The 19,254-nt window shown below is 43.2% G+C and overlaps 1 protein-coding gene across 1 annotated transcript; it reads left to right on the top strand.

Moving 5' to 3' along the window:
- The first annotated feature begins 236 nt into the window (after nt 1–236).
- LOC139024784 (uncharacterized) lies at nt 237–4,318 on the top strand. Its single transcript, XM_070439721.1, has 3 exons — nt 237–1,037; nt 1,147–3,441; nt 3,561–4,318. Exons 1-2 carry the CDS (start codon nt 237–239, stop codon nt 2,023–2,025), a joined length of 1,680 nt encoding a protein of 559 aa, XP_070295822.1. The 3' UTR covers nt 2,026–3,441; nt 3,561–4,318.
- The last annotated feature ends 14,936 nt before the right edge of the window (nt 4,319–19,254 follow it).

Here is a 19,254-nt window from a genome sequence, read left to right as displayed (position 1 = left end):
TTCTCCTTGTTGAAAGATTATTTTTGAGTAAAGTTACTATTATTACTCATCTCTGTGTCCTGCGCCTGACTCCGCCTTACCCACATCACCTAGACTCTGACAGAAACACGCACCATCAATGGAGTCAGCAGGTGCACACAGCCCTCCTCTACCTATGGAGGAGCGCGTCCAGCAGCACGCGACTATGTTACAAAGTCTCGGCACAGCCATGGATCGCGTGCTGCAAACATGGAGCGATGGGAGAGAGGGTTTTTTCCAGCAACCCCATCATCATCACCCCAGCTCCCAGAACAACAACACCGCTGTCCCCCCCACCTTCACCTGGATCCAGTGTGATTCGGCTCGCGCTCCCGGGGGTATACGATGGAACGGCTGCCGGGTGCCAGGGGTTCTTACTCCAGCAGGGGCTCTACCTGGCAACCGTTCACCCAGCTCCTTCGGGATGTGAGAGTGTAAACGCCCTCATCTCCTGTCCGACTGGTAGAGCACTCGAATGGGCCAACGCAGTCTGGGGAAGGGAAGGACTGACGTTGGACAATTATGAGGATTTTGCCCGCCGCTTTTGGGCGGTTTTCGATCATCCACCTGAAGGGAGAGCGGCGGAACGCTTGTATCATCTCAGACAGGGGATGAGGAGCGCACAAGACTTCGCTCTGGACTTTCGAACTCTGGCCGTCGGCGCGGGATGGAATGATCGGGCCCTGATCGACCACTACAGGTGTGGTCTACGCGAGGACGTTCGTAGGGAGCTAGCCTGCAGGGACACCACCCTTACCTTTGACCAGCTGGTGGACCTATCCATCAGGCTGGATAACCTGTTGGCCTCCCGCGGACGTCCGGATCGAGGTCCGTCAGTTCCATCCCCCAGCACCTCAGATCCGACGTCGATGGAGCTAGGAGGTCCTGCTATGAGGGGGACCGGAGGGGGGGCCATTCCCTGCACCACCTGTGGCCGCAGAGGGCACACTGCTGGTCAGTGCTGGGGAGGTTCTCCAGGGAGTCGAGGCAGGAGGCAGGGCACTGGTGGATCATCCCAGGTGAGTAGGCACCCGACTCACCCAGAGTTTCCTGTTTCGCACCTGTGTGTATGTATAGAATTTCCTGAGTTTTCCCCGCATTCCCAGCATAAGGCGCTAGTAGATTTAGGTGGCAGCTGGGAACTTTATTGATCGTTCATTTGCAATTAGATTAGGGATCCCTATTGTTCCTGTTGAAACATATGTCTCCGAATCTCTGGGACAGGGATACATTTGGCCTTCCACTTCACCTGCCTCCTCGAGTTTCTTTTTTGTGAAGAAGAAGGATGGAGGTTTACACCCGTGTATTGACTATCGAGGTATAAATCAGATCACAGTGAAGTACAGTTACCCGCTGCCTCTCATAGCCAGTGTGACAGAGMCATTGCACGGGGCGCGCTTCTTCACAAAATTGGATCTCAGMAGCGCTTACAACCTGGTGCGTATCCGGGAYYMYGATGAGTGGAAGACGGCATTTAGTACCACCTCTGGGCACTATGAGTACCTTGTCATGCCGTACGGGTTGATGAATGCTCCATCAGTCTTTCAATCCTTTGTAGACGAGATWTTCAGGGACCTGCACGGGCAGGGTGTAGTGGTGTATATAGATGACATTCTAATATACTCCYCTACACGCGCCGAGCATGTGTCCCTGGTGCGCAAGGTGCTTGGTCGACTGTTGGAGCATGACCTGTACGTCAAGGCTGAGAAATGTCTGTTCTTCRAACAGTCCGTCTCCTTKCTAGGGTACCGCCTGTCCGRYACAGGGGTGGAGATGGAGAAGGACCGCATTTCAGCCGTGCGTAATTGGCCGACTCCAACCACGGTAAAGGAGGTGCAGCGGTTTTTAGGGTTTGCCAACTACTACCGGAGGTTTATCAGAGGCTTTGGTCAGGTAGCGGCTCCCATTACCTCTTTGCTAAAAGGGGACCCGGTGCGACTGAAGTGGTCAGCTGGCGCGGACTGGGATTTTGGTCACCTGAAGGCTCTGTTAACCTCGGCTCCCTGATCCCTCTTTGGCATTTATAGTAGAGGTGGACGCGTTCGAGGCTGGGATAGGAGCTGTGCTGTCTCAGCACTCGGGCACCCCACCAAAGCTCCGCCCGTGTGCTTTCTTTTCGAAGAAGCTCAGCCCTGCGGAGCGAAACTACGATGTGGGTGATCAGGAGCTGTTGGCTGTTGTCAAGGCTCTGAAGGCGTGGAGGCATTGGCTTGAGGGGGCTAAACACCCTTTCCTCATTTGGACTGACCACCGCAATCTGGAGTACATCCGGGCGGCGAGGAGACTGAACCCTCGTCAGGCAAGGTGGGCCATGTTTTTCACCCGTTTTGTTTTCACCCTTTCCTACAGACCAGGTTCCCAGAATGCTAAGGCAGACGCACTGTCCCGGATGTATGACACAGAGGAGCGGTCCACGGATTCCACTCCCATTCTTCCGGCTTCTTGCCTGGTGGCACCGGTGGTATGGGAGGTGGACGCAGACATCGAGCGGGCGTTACATACAGAGACCACTCCCAACCAGTGTCCAGTTCCGTCTGATCTGTTGGGCTCACACGTCACCCTCCTCTGGTCATCCTGGCATCGGTCGGACAGTGCGCTGTCTTAGTGGGAAGTACTGGTGGCCCACTTTAGCTAAGGACGTGAGGGTTTATGTTTCCTCCTGCTCGGTGTGCGCTCAGTGCAAGGCACCTAGACACCTGCCCAGAGGGAAATTACAACCCCTACCCGTTCCACAACGGCCGTGGTCACACCTATCGGTGAATTTCGTGACGGATCTTCCTCCGTCACAGGGAAACACCACGATCCTGGTTGTTGTGGATCTGTTTTCTAAGTCCTGCCGTCTCCTTCCTTTGCCCGGCTCTACAGACTGCGGATGCCCTGTTCACCCATGTCTTCCGGCACTACGGGTTGCCTGAGGATATAGATTCTGATCGGGGTCCCCAGTTCACGTCTAGGGTCTGGAAGGCGTTTATGGAACACCTGGGGGTCTCGGTCAGCCTCACCTCAGGTTTTCACCTCGAGAGTAACGGGCAGGTGGAGAGAGTTAACCAGGATGTGGGTAGGTTTCTGCGGTCCTATTGCCAGGACCGGCTGGGTGAGTGGGCAGCTTTCATCCCCTGGGCAGAAATGGCCCAAAACTCCCTCCACCACTCCTCCACTAATCTATCTCCTTTTCAATGTGTACTAGGTTATCAGCCGGTCCTGGCACCGTTCCATCAGAGCCAGATTGAAGCACCTGTGGTGGACGAATGTTTTCGGAGCTCGGCAGAAACATGGGACGCTGCCCATGTGCGCCTGCAACGGGCCATCAGGCGGCAGAAGGCGAGCTCCGACCGCCACCGCAGTGAGGCCCCGGTGTATGCACCGGGGGATCGGGTCTGGCTCTCGACCCGAAACCTACCCCTTCGCCTGCCCTGCCGGAAGGTGGGTCCACGGTTTGTGGTGCGATTTAAAGTCCTGAGGAGACTGAATGAGGTTTGTTATAGGTTACAACTCCCCCCTGATTATCACGTTAACCCCTCGTTCCATGTGTCTCTCCTCAGGCCGATGGTGGCTGGTCCGCTCCAGCAGTCTGAGGTGCGGGACGTTCCTCCACCCCCTCTGGACATCGAGGGGGCCCCGGCGTATACTGTGCGAGCCATTATGGACTCAAGGCGTCGGGCGAGGGGCCTTCAGTACCTCGTGGAGTGGGAGGGGTACGGTCCGGAGGAGAGATATTGGGTGCCAGTGGAGGACATCCTGGACCCTTCCTTACTGCATCAATTTCACCGTCTCCACCCGGATCGTCCTGCGCCTCGTCCTCCGGGTCGTCCCCGAGGCCGGTGTCGGCGCGCGGCTCCAAGGGGGGGTACTGTCACGACTTCCGCCGAAGTTGGGGTCTCTCCTTGTTCGGGCGGCATTCGGCGGTCGACGTCACCGGCTTTCTAGCCTCCACCAATCTACATTTATTTTTCCATTTGTTTTGTCTGTATTGTACACACCTGGTTCCCATTACGTTTTAATTAGTTCCCTATTTAACCCTCTGGATGCATCATGGTTTTGTTTGTGTTTATTTTTGTCAGTTGTCTCGTTTATGTGATTCTGGATTTTCGTTCTCCTTGTTGGAAGATTATTTTTGAGTAAAGTTACTATTATTACTCATCTCTGTGTCCTGCGCCTGACTCCGCCTTACCCACATCACCTAGACTCTGACAATGGTCACTAACAGGGATGTAAAGAAATTTGTGAACGAAATTTGGGAGAAATAAGCTTTTTGTATGAAATCTTTTTTGGAATCTTTTATTTCAGCTCAATAAACATGGGACCAACACTTTACATGTTGTGTTTATATTTTTGTTCAGTGTATTTGATCAGTTTCCAAAAAACTTTTGGCAAATGTGTTGCATATTAATAACTCCCATTACATTTTATAGAAAGATCATACATATTCTTTCATTACTAATTTGCATGTTAGTCTATACCATGGCCTCTAGATCAATATGAGGCAGCCATGTCTACAGCCGGCTTCTCGCGGTCTGTCAGTAGAATTCAGGGTTTGAAGTCAATGTTGAGGGTAAGAGAGGTTAAGGGCGTGTTCCTATGCTTAGACGTTATTGACGCCTGGCAGATCTTACAACACTTGGATAGGTATTTTAATAAGTATCAGCTAACCACATTATATGTTATAGAAATGTGTCAGTCAATGACATATCCGGTGACGTGGCACGCAACCATTGGTTATTGCGTTGCCTTAGCTGTGGAATGTGCTGTAAACCTTTGACATTTGCTTTGACACAAGTCGGCTATTTTTACACTGAGCCTCCTCTGCCAATACTAGTCTGGATGTGTATGGGATATCAAGTTCCAAATGTCACCATTTTAATGTCACTGACCAAATATACATTTTACAGTTACATTTTAGTCATTTAGCACACGCTCTTATCCAGAGCGACTTACAGTAGTGAGTGAGATAGAGTCCTCCCACTGACCTCTGTCAGTACAGTTTAGCTATTTCTCTGCATTATCAATATACCATCTGTGTGGGACACCATGAAACAAACAACTAAGCCCTCGCTGCATCTAAATATGATCCAGCCAATTATCTTGACATATTAAGGACCAAAGATGAATAGGTGACAAATATCTACAGAGGTCACAGTGACAGAACAATAACTACATATCTTACTTGACTTTCAGCAGTAGAAGGCAGGCAGAGGGGGTATTACATATGGGAAATCTAATTGAATTACATATGGGGAATCTACTGGTTGCTTCATAAAAAACATGAAGTGGCATTGACTATCATAACAAACAAACGTGGACACTCAATAGATGTCGCTGAAAATGTGTTGTGTTCCGACCTGACATGATACTATAGCTGAGTTTGAAGAATATTTTTAAGTATCACAGAGAAGAGTTAAGGGAGGAGAGCCAATAGGTCAAGTGTTTGGTATTTATCTTAAAATGTAATAAAATGTTAACTGTCCTCTCTCCCCTCCCTGCAGCATTAACATATTTTATTATCTTTTAAAAAAGTATTTTGAAGGAGGAAAGATTCCTGAGAAATGATGCTTTAATTGAACTATAACTCCCTTTGGGGAGTTAAACTATTCCAGTGTCCAGGTGGCAGTTATCGATATTCAAGTGTTTAATTCAATCCCTGTGGCATAAGCGACCAAATACATTGATTTGTCATCCTCCTTGTTGCATTGACTCACTAAGCTACAAGATGTTTTTTGAAGGCTGTTGATCCCTGATATATGTAACACATTTGTTTTAATTAAGTGTGCACACAGCATGGAAATTGGATACTTGACTAAATGACTGAAACCAACAATAATACTACTAATTGCAATCTCTGTTTTAGTTACTGTGCCTTTTGGATCAATACTTAGAGAAGCGTGGTATAGTGTTTCAAAAAACTGAACACYGCTTGTCAAGCTTTATCAGAGAGATGAGCATAGCTGTGTTGCAGGTTGCTTAACATAATTGCAAGGATGCATGTCAACCATTCTGAAAACATATAGGAGAAAATATGTCGTTGTGCTATAAACATCTTGCTTATCTGCTTGAGTTGCAAATTATTACATATTTTATAAATATCTATTATCATTTCGTATCAACATATGGCCCTGCTGGGTCCCACGAACACTGTCTTTTTGGACCTSTAATGGATGAGGTGAAGCATATGCACAGGCCAAGGCAACATTGCTAAACTACAAAACCCAAGGAAATAAAACACTCAGAGGATTAGAACAATTTAGAAAGGGACCCCCTTCACAGCGCTGCAGCTATTTCTCTCTGCACAGCATGAGCTCCACTTTGTGGCTTTTAATAACCTGCCTCTCCAAGCTCCTCCCCCTTGAGACACATTTTTTCCCCACTTTATTTGTGCCGCTCTGTTTCTACATACCAGCAGCTGCAAGAAGGAGTGAGCAGTGGAGGCGGCAGCAGCAAATTTCTTCCAGTTGCTCCACACGCTAATCCTCCCCTTTTCTTCTCAGCTCAAGCATTATATTGCAGTTTCATTGACTGGGAGGTGTTGTGTTGCAGTGGAATCAATAGCTGAGGGGATCCCAGCCTAACGATTAGCTTGTCAGTCAGGCCTGTGTGGTTGGAAGGAGGGGAGGCAGTGTAAATCCCAGAATACCAGGGGCCACCGGCATAGAGAAGCTGGAAATTCTGGGAGCCGCCGATTGCTGCGCACCACCTGTTGTAAGAGGCAACATGTGCTGAGCGTATTAACCTTTCTGCTACTGTGGTTTAACCGCTGCCATTGGTCTCCCCATACCATCTAAAGTATTTAACCATGTGAGTCAGATACACCGCGCTGGGAGAATCAAAGAGACAGCAACATTTACTCTGTGTTCATTCTTAAAAGCACTATTTCGGGGGGATCCAAGTCAAATAACTTTGTCTTATAAATGCTTACATGACATGATGATAGGGGAAGGATTTTTTTTCCAACCCTGAGAGTTTTTCTTGGTCAGGCCGTGTGGTAAGGAACATCTCTAGGCTTTACTATGATATACAGTGATACTGTTTGTTTTGTACTTTGATTGTACTGGAACTTGACACCCCAACTTGTCACAGTAAAACATTAGAACTAGAGTCATTGTATTAGTACTGGCAATTGATTGGTCAAACATGATGTCATGCATGTCCAGTATTTTTATAATCAAAGTTTATTTCCACATTCCTAGGAAGTAGAGATTTAAGTGTCATTACTGTCTATTTCTTGGGGTTTAGAGTACACTGTGTCATATTTGTTTTGGCGCATTAAATCAATCCCTCAGGGTCAATCCCTGGAGACACAGGATCTGTATTCATTTCCTTGTGCACTGAAGAGTAATTGTAAACTATTTGTATAGACAGAGCAAATCTTTGACCTTTCAGAGATATTTGGACCTCATCCCAGAGTTGACACACAGTTCATCATCAATAGAATGCCATCTGATATTCAGAGTACATACAACATAGACAAACAGTAATTATGTAATGGTATACGTCTTCTTTCATCATTTCCCATGTGTGGAACTGTGGCCTGTTACCAGAGGCCTTTTTACTGAACCTCACCCAAGTATACCTTGTGTTGAATATGGAATATAGTTGCATATTGTTTTCCTGTAGCTCTATGGTTACCCAGAAAAAGGAGAAACATGTAGCATTTTAGCAGGAAGTTGATGGGCATCCAAGTCTTCCATCAGATCATAGTTATTTTTTATTACATTTATTTTTTTACCCTCTTTTCTCCCCAATTTCGTGGTATCCAATTGTTAGTAATTACTATCTTGTCTCATCGCTACAACTCCCGTACGGACTCGGGAGAGACGAAGGTCGAAAGCCATGCGTCCTCCGAAACACAACCCAACCAAGCCGCACTGCTTCTTAACACAGCCCGCCTCCAACCCGGAAGCCAGCCGCACCAATGTGTCGGAGGAAACACTGTGCACCTGGCGACCTTGGTTAGCGCGCACTGTGCTCGGCCCGCCACAGGAGTCGCTGGTGCGCGATGAGACAAGGATATCCCTACCGGCCAAACCCTCCCTAACCCGGACGACGCTAGGCCAATTGTGCGTCGCCCCACGGACCTCCCTGTCGCGGCCGGCTGCGACAGAGCCTGGGCGCGAACCCAGAGTCTCTGGTGCAGTGCCCTAGACCACTGCGCCACCCGGGAGGCCCATTAGATCATAGTTTTGAGGTCTGCCGAGCTCCTCAATGGGCAAAACCGTGATGCCCATTTCTGCTGAACTTTTAACTCATAATAAAATCCATGTCTCAACCGAGTCTCATTTTCATATCGTTACATCCGAGATTGAATGTTAGGGTTCTGTGCAACATGGTACAAGTATATTTACCTTTGAGAATGACTGGTAAACAAAGTACTGTAATAGAAGGGGCAACTCAGGGTTAAGTTACAACCAGTCAGAGATGCTGCTCTTTTGAGATCACAGCCAAACATGAAATGCAAAGAAAATGACATCTGGTTGTTTAGCAGCAAAGTTTGTACTATACCATCACAATCATAAATTACACATAATAACTGTTTTTCTTTTCCTTTTTACAAAGCACACTCTTTTTCACCAAGTGAAACACTACAGGCCCACTTCTCCATCCCTCTCCCTTTAAATACTTTTGTTTCACCGATCATCCAGTGGACTGATAAGGAAAATGAACGACTGAATACTTCCACTTGGTTGGCAGGTACTGTAGCTGGGGCACATCGCATAGAAAGCCTGTTGCTTATAATGAATTGAAGCTCCTGTCATCAGGCCTGGGATAGTAAAAAGCAGCCCAGATAGGAACTGGAGGCCAGCTGGTGCAAAGCTGTCACTGTGGGAGAGAGAGCAGGAGCACCACTGGAGGAGGGGTTGAGTCAAGGGCAGGATGGCATGTCCTGTTGATAGAGGAATGGGTGTGTGTGTGTGTGTGTGTGTGTGTGTGCGTGCGTGCGTGCGTGCATGCGTGCGTGTGTGCGTGTTTGTGAGAGCATTGTGGGCCTCATTAACACTGCTACATTATTGTTCAACACAGCCTATCTGCAATACAACACAGCCATTTATGTCAACAGAGACCTCTCTGTCTGACTCCATAAAGTCACTTAAAATGTCATGATCTTTCTTTTAAAGCAAAATAAAAGTGTCGATTTTGTCTATACAACATTGAGTGAGCCTGGCTAAGCCCTCTGTTTATCAGGGAATCTGGAGCCTTTGTTTCACCTATGACAGAATGCTCCAACTCATACAAGACAGGTTCTGTTTGCCTACAAAATACATATTTTGGTCAAGAAAACTACCTCTGCAAACAGTAATTACGCCAGTAAAAAAAGAGCTTTGAGTTGGGGAGTTATACTTCATTGCTAGCCACAAAGAGAGGCCTCTATACTTGGTGAAAAACTAGAACTGCGAGTACCCTCTAAAACAGAGTGTGGTCACCACAATTCTCAAGTGTCCAAGTCCTGTTGAATAGCAGATAATTAATGTGTGTTATGTGTGTGTGTCTTTGTAAAGAGTTTGGCAAGAAAGTCTCTCAAGAGTCCTTACTGAGGGATCTGGGAGAACGTTCTAGATCCCAGGGAAAAGACTCTTCAAGAGGGAAAACACACCAGCGTGTTAAGTTATTAGCCCCACTTTGCGTGGTGTATGTGAAACAAGCTCTCACAAGAGCTGCTGATAATCTCTTAACTCACATTACTCCTCCTCCTGGTTTTGTCTATTTTTCAGGACCAYGTTAGAAGGGTCACCCTCTCCATGTGGATAGGTCCTCGGGCCCAATGATCTGGCTACAACGCTCAATTAGCGGCAAGCCCTCTTTTGAGGTAACAAAAAGAGGGCTTTACATTTTAAAGACATGAAAAAAAGACAGACCTCAAAGTAAGGTGAAATTAAGGGTATATATGTGGGCTCAACTCTAAGCAATGATTAGAATGTGTTTGCTGTCTTCAACATGGTAATTTTACACATTGTATCTTTCCTTCAATAATATGAATTATGCTACGTACTCAATCTAAATGAATGTCAAATGTGCAATTCAAACCATATGTTTAGGTTATTGGACACAATTACAGTTGGAGGATGTCTATAGGTGGATGCATATCTCAGTGAAACCATCACTGACCAATCCCTGGATGCTCCAGTCCAAATAACAGCCACCCCTAGCAAGGTCACGTTCTGTCACCAGGTGCTCAATTAAAAGGGGCATTAAACTTGTTTATACAATTTAACAGCAATATGGAATGAGGCAGTACATTTATTTTCAATCAACAGTGGGAGGAGACTTACTCCTGGCAGCCTACCCACAAGTCACATGAACTGGACTGGCACACACAGCCTCTAAGCCAATACAAGGMACGCATTTGGGACATGCTAGTGATAGCTGCAGCCAAACAGAGAACAAATGTTTGTGCTGTACCCTACCCTTCCTCCACATGCCTTGCAGAGGACTAAAAGCGTTCTTGAGAGGTGTCAGCTACAATGGAAACTGTCTGCACAGCTTTATGACGTGGGACCCATGGACACTGACCAAGTTCACAGCAGTATGAAAAATACAAATAAAACAATGACGCCATTAATGTGGTGGTGCCCCTTTGATTATGATTGTGCCAGGGACTTCAGCCTGCCACTCACTTTCCTTCACTTACCATCAGCTCCACCCGCTTACCTGCCAAGAAAGTCTCATAATAAAAGCCCCAGCCAGATTAAATAAAATATTTTACTCTGTCTTTATTTTTACGGTATAGTTTAGTTGGAATTTGCCTTGGACAAGCAACTTGCGCAGACTTTGGAAAGCTCACTGTTTGAAATCATGAAATTTGGATGCGTAAACATATAGTGTGGAGTGCAGGTTGTTAAAGAATCTCATTTTGAGACTACTGACACATGCACTTTAACTGCTTGGTCAATCCCCCAAATGTCATTACTTTAAACTGCTGAATAAGTAACTTCACCTCAGATGACCTCATACATACAAAATTAGAAGATTATGCTTAGGTTAGTTTGTATTGAACTTTACAGCCTCTCTCCCTCTCGCTCTTTTGCACTCTCTCGCACCCTCTCGCTCTTTTGCTTCCTCTATCTTTATCTTTCTCTCTCGCTCTTTCTGTCTCTCAAAACGCCACAACACATGTTCGAACACAATGATACTCTATAACGTGTACAAATGTTCGGAATGTCACATATTCCTTCAAGCTTGACATTGGCATTCACACATTTTGAAGGGTTTGAAGCTCATCTTGGTCAATATGCTGTATCTTAACCTGTGTCAAGGGTTAAAATATCAACTGTGCAAGGAACAGATCCACAACTTTCCATAGAATACATTTGTTCTATTAACATGACGGCCAATATTAAGTTATAGTATGTTCACTAAAAGTGAAATATTGTAAATCTGCTATGCAGTTATAGACAATGAGTAGTATTGTTAAAACAAAGTGGTAGAAAAGAGCCTGTTGTCTATCTATCTGTAATGGCCATTTTCAGCTCCGGCTTTGCAATCCACAATAAACAAGATGCTATTTCATAAACGGAGGCTGTGTTTATCCCCAAAACACACAAGGAATGCATAAAAGCTCTCTCCTTGGATCTATGATTTAAAGTGTATTGTAGCCTATTATAAAGAGCTATTATAAATGGTTATAACATGTTTTAGAATACCTATTACTGGCCTTGTGTACTGTTTTATGAAGGCATCTGTAGCTTTTAGGCAATTAAAGACTAAAATTAGTATTGAGCTGTTATGAATGTGCCTTAAAATGCACTCTGGGGTGGTTATTGGTTCTGTATGTGCAGTCAAAGTGCATAAATATAAGAGTTTATTTCCAAAATGCTATATCCACCAATTTTGTTGTGTTTTTTCATCAGAAATGATTGCATATGCGTTCCTTCATGTGTGTGTAAAATATTACTGTTCTCAGATTTTTWATTCAGAGATTTTAGATGTGCATGAAAACCTTTTTTTTTTGCAAAACGCTATATATCCATTGGTTAGCTGGAATATCCTGTATATTTGACTGTGATATGCGGTTGTCTCATCTTAATATGAATGCGCTTACTGTAAGTCACTCTGAATAAGAGCATCTGCTAAATTACTAAAATGTACATACATACAGATCTCATATTATCAGATCTCAAATCTCTGCATTTAATATTATTTAAATATTGATGTCACAAATGTACAGTTCTTTATTAAAATGTATTTATTTGTTACATTTGACTGTGTAAAACCTAGCAGTACAACTTATTTCTCTGCGAGTGAGGTGGATGTATAGCAGTTTGAGAAAAAAAACATGATTATTTGTCTCAGAAATTAAACCATAAACAAATACCTGTCTGTCATTGAACAACCCTATGGTGAAAAAAACACACCAATCTCTTTCATCATTTCTTTAAACATTAAAAGCTAATTTAACATTTCTGAAAATGGATATATAGCAATTTAGAATGAAATCCTTCATGTACAGTATATGTTATCAAAGTATTCACACACTGTTTTTAATCCATAACTCCATCTGCCAAAAAAGGTTATCCTCTTTGCATGCCCTCTGATCTATCAATAAAATCTAAATAAGTGATACTATTTGTGTGTTTATTCTGAGATGTGTCTTGCTTATGTTCTGTTACAGGTGGTTCCTACATAAGTATTGCAACTGTCACTGTTATTCTTAGAGGAGTGGCATGTAGCTAAACTAAAATCAAAGCCAGTAATTTGTGGTTGATGGCACACTTAAAGATCAGTTCAATCTCAGTGCCTGAGGCGTCTACGCACAGGACTTGATTAGAGCAAATGACATGTGGGAGCTACTTCTGTAACCACAGCTTGGGGTGAATGTCCTCGTGGCATTTCTGAATGAGACCATGTGGGAGGATCTTACAATGTACAGTAAGCAAACAAAAACCATTGTCAAAAATAGTAGATCTGACTACAAAAATCGGACATTTTAAATGTTTTGTTTTTCAAGTGTTGTGATGATTTAATCTGTTAAAAATGTACTTTTAAGTTTGCATAGAGGCTTCTAAATTCGTATTCTGAATGAAGGAATTGTCTGGATGCAAACTTGAAACATCACTAATCAGAAACAACAGATCAACTGTTTCCAAAGCTCTCTGCACTCAACCTGTGGTTTTCTACGAACCCACTCCAAACATTGTGGTGAAGGAACAACTGTTTTGAATCATAAGAACTTCATAGATTCCTGCTTTATCTGTATAACAAGTGTCTTGTGAGCTTCAGGGTAAGACAACAGATCTAATCAAGSCTATAGGACAGTAAGGGAAAGGGGGCTTAAGGCTTGGACCCAGGCCTTGTGGGACATTGTTTTACAATGTAATCATTGCAAATAATATGCAATAAATGACATACACACTTAGTCGCACTCATGCAGGTAAACATTTACAAACATTWAAATTTTATTTTATTCCAAAAATCTTTGTTTACTTCATTATCTTCTACTTTATTGATTTTGAGCCCTTGGGGATAGATACTGTGTAATCCCCCTAAACCACACACACGCACACACACCTTTCACATCACATCTCCTCTCGAGGAATTAGAGGAGAGACAAAGGCAGAACATTCTTTAAGCTTCCCTCTGTTCTGAATGGGAGTGTGTATGTCATGTCAGAGGAGTGGAGCTTCCTATGGATTCATAAGCCTCTTCGGGTTCCCCCCTCTTCAGTCCCTTGGCCTCTTTTACTTTATGTCAGTTCTCTCACTCTCTCTCTCACTCTCTCTCTGCCCCTCTCTCTCTCACTCTCTCTCTCCCTTCTCTCCCCCTCTCTTTATTTCTATCTTTCTCTCTCTTTTTGTTTGCTGTCTTTAAGAGGTTTTTAAGCCCAGCCAGTGTTTGTAATTAGCTCCCTCATTGATTTGTATTGGGTTCCCAGGTGCCTGTGGGTGATAATGAGACGACCAGGCACTCTTTCTCACAGCAGGCTGAGAGCAGAAACAGAAACCGGGCTTTGTTCCCTGGACAGGAAAAAGACAAAAAGCTGCTAGAACGTGTGTAGAAGGTCCTCTGGAAAATATGAACAGGCATTCACAGTAAAAAAAGAAAGCTCAAATTGAGTGAAACTGAAGGCAGTTATAATGACTGTCACCTCTAAAGTGTGGAGTTGGAAACCCTTTAGCAACCTGGTATTTGCAATTCCAGGGCTATTTTGGAAATTATGCAGAACCCCTTTCCATGAAATATCCAACTCAATATAGTGGTGTAGTTTCTCATTATTTTTTATTATCGTGGAATTTGGGTTTTATGAATGTTAGGTGTCAGCATTATGCTATTACAGTACTGTTGATCCCTAAAAACACAACCATTGTAGTTAAGACCAGGCACCACAGACTGAAATTAAATTTTTGTATCTACTTATCAATTTTGAGATTCGTTGGTATTTTGGTCCATTAATATTAGTATTTTCAAAAAGTAAACATAAAAATGTAAAAATCTTGATAAATGAATATTTTCTTTKGTTTATCATACTGCCATCATCAAAACTTTAAAAATTTGCCAAAAATGCATTTTACGTATGTCTTTAATATTTGACAGATAGAAAGATGAAAAAAATATTAATCCACCGTCTGCTCTGAGTAAGTCCAGTCCTGGAGTGTTTTCACAAAATTATATAGGCTTTGTGGGATTTGCAAATATGTGCATATTTAAAGCGATATAGCCTTATTTCTATATTTGTATACAATATTTCAGAAAACAACTAATACAAAAAAGTATTATATTTGTATCTACATTCAACTGGCGATATGATTAAGGGAAAACAATCCCTATTAGGGTGTGGTGCCTGGCCTTAAATTGTCACGTGTTTTCCTTTACTGGAATAACAAAGTGTAGTACATATTGACAAACAAAAATGTATTGCAATGTGTTGTACACTTATATCTGGAGGGAATAACAAAGATCTAGATTTAAACGCTTTGTCTTCCAGGTCAGAGTTCAAACTCCCTGGGAAAGCTGTGGGCGTTATTCCCAAACCTTTTAAGATCCATCCTTTTTCACAAGCCCCACATTTAACTGCACTGCTGCCGGAGCAATCCATTATTGTGTCAAAGTTCTTGTTCTGCTCCGGCCTGGAAGCATGGCACAACAGCTTGTTTTAATTTCAGTAGGAGAAAGCCAGGACTATGTTTCAAGTCCCTCGCTCCTCCAGATGTGCCTTGATCAAGGGAAGTTGACTAAGCGCTTTGTGTCCTTTAAGACACTAATGTGATTATGTCGCATATTTTCAGCTGATTCCCATTGCTATTAGTCATTGTGTGGGGTCTCTGACTCAATGGTCTCTATCAGGATGGAAAGCAGGGAGATTTTTCTTTCAGCTGTGTCTGGTTCCTAGCCAACCAGAATAAAACTTTTTGTTGTGTGTGTGTGTGTCTGTGTGTGTGTGTGTGTGCGTGCGTGCGTGTGTGCATGCGTGCGTGCGCGTGTGTGTGTTTGCATGGTGGGGGTAGGGTACCTCAATAGGGAAGCTAAGGGAGTATACAGTACTTGGACATAGAAGCCTGTCTTTGAAGGTTATATGGTAAACTGGAAACTTTGTTAGCTTGCAAAACAATCCATAAGACCTTTCCATCCTCTTAACTTCTTATGGCTGCAGTTGCAGTATTGAGTAGCTTGGATGAAAAGTGCCCAGAGTAAWCGGCCTGCTCCTCAGTCCCAGTTACTAATATATGCATATTCTTATTAGTATTGGATAGAAAACACTCTGAAGTTTCTAAAACTGTTTGAATTATGTATGTGAGTATAACAGAACTCATATGGCAGGCAAAAACCTGAGAAAAAATCCAAACAGGAAGTGAGAATTCTGAGGCTGGTCGATGTTAAGTTATTTCAGTTTGAATCGTTAAGGATACTTTCTTTTGTATTTTTTTCTTTGAATGTGCAATCAGGTGTGAATGTTAAGGATACTGATTTTGGTCACACTGGACATGAATAGTTAAATGGAGTGAAAATCCTGTTGATTTCCTGGTCCACATCTGAACAAAGGCAGATAAAAACATGTCAGAAAAAGCCTTTGGCACCTGGCAGGATGCATAACTGTATTCTGACCTTTCCACACTCACTTAGCCTTCCACACTGAAATTAAACGGCGGAAAGCAATTGTGAGACCAATGCAACGTATTCAGAAAACAAATGCTGACAATCTTTTTGTTGTTGTTGTGTTTAATCAACAAAATGTAAAGTTCAATTTAAAATAAAGAAATTCACGTGCAAACTTTACTTTCTTTATTATTTTTGTTAATATACTCAATCAACTATGGGTAAACGGCCTACCAACCAATCACACATGTATACAGAGACCTCCTTACATCCTTGAATATATCGTTCTTCACTATTTGAGAATTTTTGCAAAGCTTACCACAAATGGGATAGAACATTAATGTGTAATTCAATGGTTCTATAATTTTTTCTGAGAAGCATATTAATAAGTACCATTGAATTTGGCGGTGGCAGAGTGCGGCCTCAAAACGTTCAAGGTTTTTACTGGGTCTGCACTATCACATTTGTAAAGGAACATTTTGAACGCAACAGAACCCTTCAGTCTTTACAGGTCTGACCTTGATAATTTATATGACAGCAGACTTCCCCAGGTATCACAAAGCTTAAAAATCTAACTGAATGTTTCTTCACCTACACATGTTCTTATTCTGGCAACTGGAACATTTAGAAATGTGATTAATCATATTGCTATAAACAAATGCATTGGTAAATTGGTGAATTGCTCTTGTAAAGAACTGCCCCATAAACAGTTGAAGTCGGAAGTTTACATACACCTCAGCCAAATAATTTTAAACTRAGTTTTTCACAATTCCTGACATTTAGTCCTAGTAAATATTCCCCGTCTTAGGTCAGTTAGGATCACCAATTTATTTTAAGAATGTGAAATGTCAGAATAATAGTAGAGAGAATGATTTACTTCAGCTATTATTTCTTTCATCACATTCCCATGGGTCAGAAGTGTACATACACTCAATTAGTATTTGGTAGCATTACCTTGTTTAACTTGGGTCAAATGTTTCTGGAATTCTTCCACCAGCTTCCCACAATAAGTTGGGCGAATTTTGGCCCATTCCTCCTGACAGAGCTGGTGTAACTGAGTCAGGTTTGTAGGCCTCCTTGCTCGCACATGCTTTTTCGGTTCTGCCCACAAATTTTATATAGGATTAAGGTCAGGGATTTGTGATGGCCACTCGAATACCTTGACTTTGTTGTCCTTAAGCCATTTTGACACAACTTTGTAAGTATTCTTTGAGTCATTGTCCATTTGGAAGACCCATTTGCAACCAATTTTTAACTTCCTGAATGTTGTCTTGAAATGTTGCTTCAATATATCCACATAATTTTCCGTCCTCATGATGCCATCTATTTTGTGAAGTGCACCTACAGCAAAGCACCCCCATAACATGATGCTGCCACCCCCATGCTTCACAGTTGGGATGGTGTTCTTCGGCTTGCAAGCCTCCCCTTTTTTCCTCCAAACATAATGATGGTCATTATGGCCAAACAGTTCCATTTTTGTTTCATTAGACCAGAGGACATTTCTCCAAAAAGTACGATCTTTGTCTCCATGTGCAGTTGCTAACCGTAGTCTGGCTTTTTTATGGCGGTTTTGGAGCAGTGGCTTCTTCCTTGTTGAGCGGCCTTTCAGGTTATGTCCATATAGGACTCGTTTTACTGTGGATATAGATACTTTTGCACCTGTTTCCTCCAGCATCTTCACAAGGTCCTTTGCTGTTGTTCTGGGATTGATTTGCACTTTTCGCACCAAAGTACATTCATCTCTAGGAGACAGAACGCATCTCCTTCCTGAGCGGTATGACGGCTGCGTGGTCCCATGGTGTTTATACTTGCGTACTATTGTTTGTACAGATGAACGTGGTACCTTCAGGCATTTGGAAATTGCTCCCAAGGATGAACTAGACTTATGGAGGTCTACAATTTTTTTCTGAGGTCTTGGCTGATTTCTTTTGATTTTCCCATGATGTCAAGCAAAGAGGCACTGAGTTTGAAGGTATGCCTTGAAATACATCCACAGGTACACCTCCAATTGACTCAAATTATGTCAATTAGCCTATCAGAAGCTTCTAAAGCCATGACATCATTTTCTGGAATTTTRCAAGCTGWTTAAAGGCACAGTCAACTTAGTGTATGTAAACMTCTGARCRWCTYGAATTGTGATACAGTGAATTATAAGTAAAWTAATCTGTCTGTAAACAATTGTTGGAAAAAATTACTTGTGTCATGCACAAAGTAGATGTCCTAACCGACTTGCCAAAACTATAGTTTGTTAACAAGAAATTTGTGGAGTGATTGAAAAACGAGTTTAATTGACTCCAACCTAAGTGTATGTAAACTTCTGACTTCAACTGAAAATCTGACATTTATACAATCTTGTAGCAATGTTATGAAATGTGTGCTGCCACCCGTGAAGGTAGTCTCTAAAAATGTTTACACTGTCACAAGCCAAGAATTGCCTCAGCTCATTTGAAGCATGCTATCTGACCAGTCAGCTTCCCATCTTGATGCTAGCTGTTAACTCAAAGGGTTAGGGTTAGGCATGCTAGCAACTGGTTGAGGTTTGGGTTAAGGTTTTTAAGGCTAGGGGTAGCAAACATTAGCAAACAAAAACATGACACTAACATAATATAACTCCTTACTTGAATCTAATTCCATGATTCCCCCTCCAAACAAACATGCACTTTTTTTACCACAGATCTTTAATCGTTCTGTCCAACACAAAATATTCCACTCAACAGGGCTCAGATGCGAGATGCGAGGTGCCTAGTTCCAATCATGATCTTTAGCTTGTACCACAACCATCCCATCAGATTGGTCTAGTCCAAGTATGGGGTTTTCAGTCAGTTGTCTCTGTGCAGGTGGAGAGTTAAAGTTAATCAGCATCTCTACCCAAGGTCAGGGAAGGACCCTGATGAGTGGATAAACACAATTTTTCTGCATAGAACCACGTGTGTCATCGAGAGTCAGGGATTACTGTGTGATTTCTGAACTTTGCATTACGACAAACGGGATAATCCTGCTGTAGACAGTTTGTTAAATGCAAGAGCCACTTTCTGGGTTACTCACTGTTTGGAACAGATTAGTAGAGGAGGGTAGTGGATCTCATATGGCCCGGTCAGGGGCCATCACTGCAGGGCTTAACGGATTAATGCTCCCCTCTCTCTCTCTCTCTCTCTCTCTCTCTCTCTCTCTCTCTCTCTCTCTCTCTCTCTCTCTCTCTCTCTCTCTCTTCTCTCTCTC

Source organism: Salvelinus sp. IW2-2015, linkage group LG4q.1:29 (genome assembly GCF_002910315.2).
Source record: "Salvelinus sp. IW2-2015 linkage group LG4q.1:29, ASM291031v2, whole genome shotgun sequence".
Classification (NCBI taxonomy): domain Eukaryota; kingdom Metazoa; phylum Chordata; class Actinopteri; order Salmoniformes; family Salmonidae; genus Salvelinus; species Salvelinus sp. IW2-2015.
This window is presented reverse-complemented; position numbering and strand designations above follow the sequence as displayed.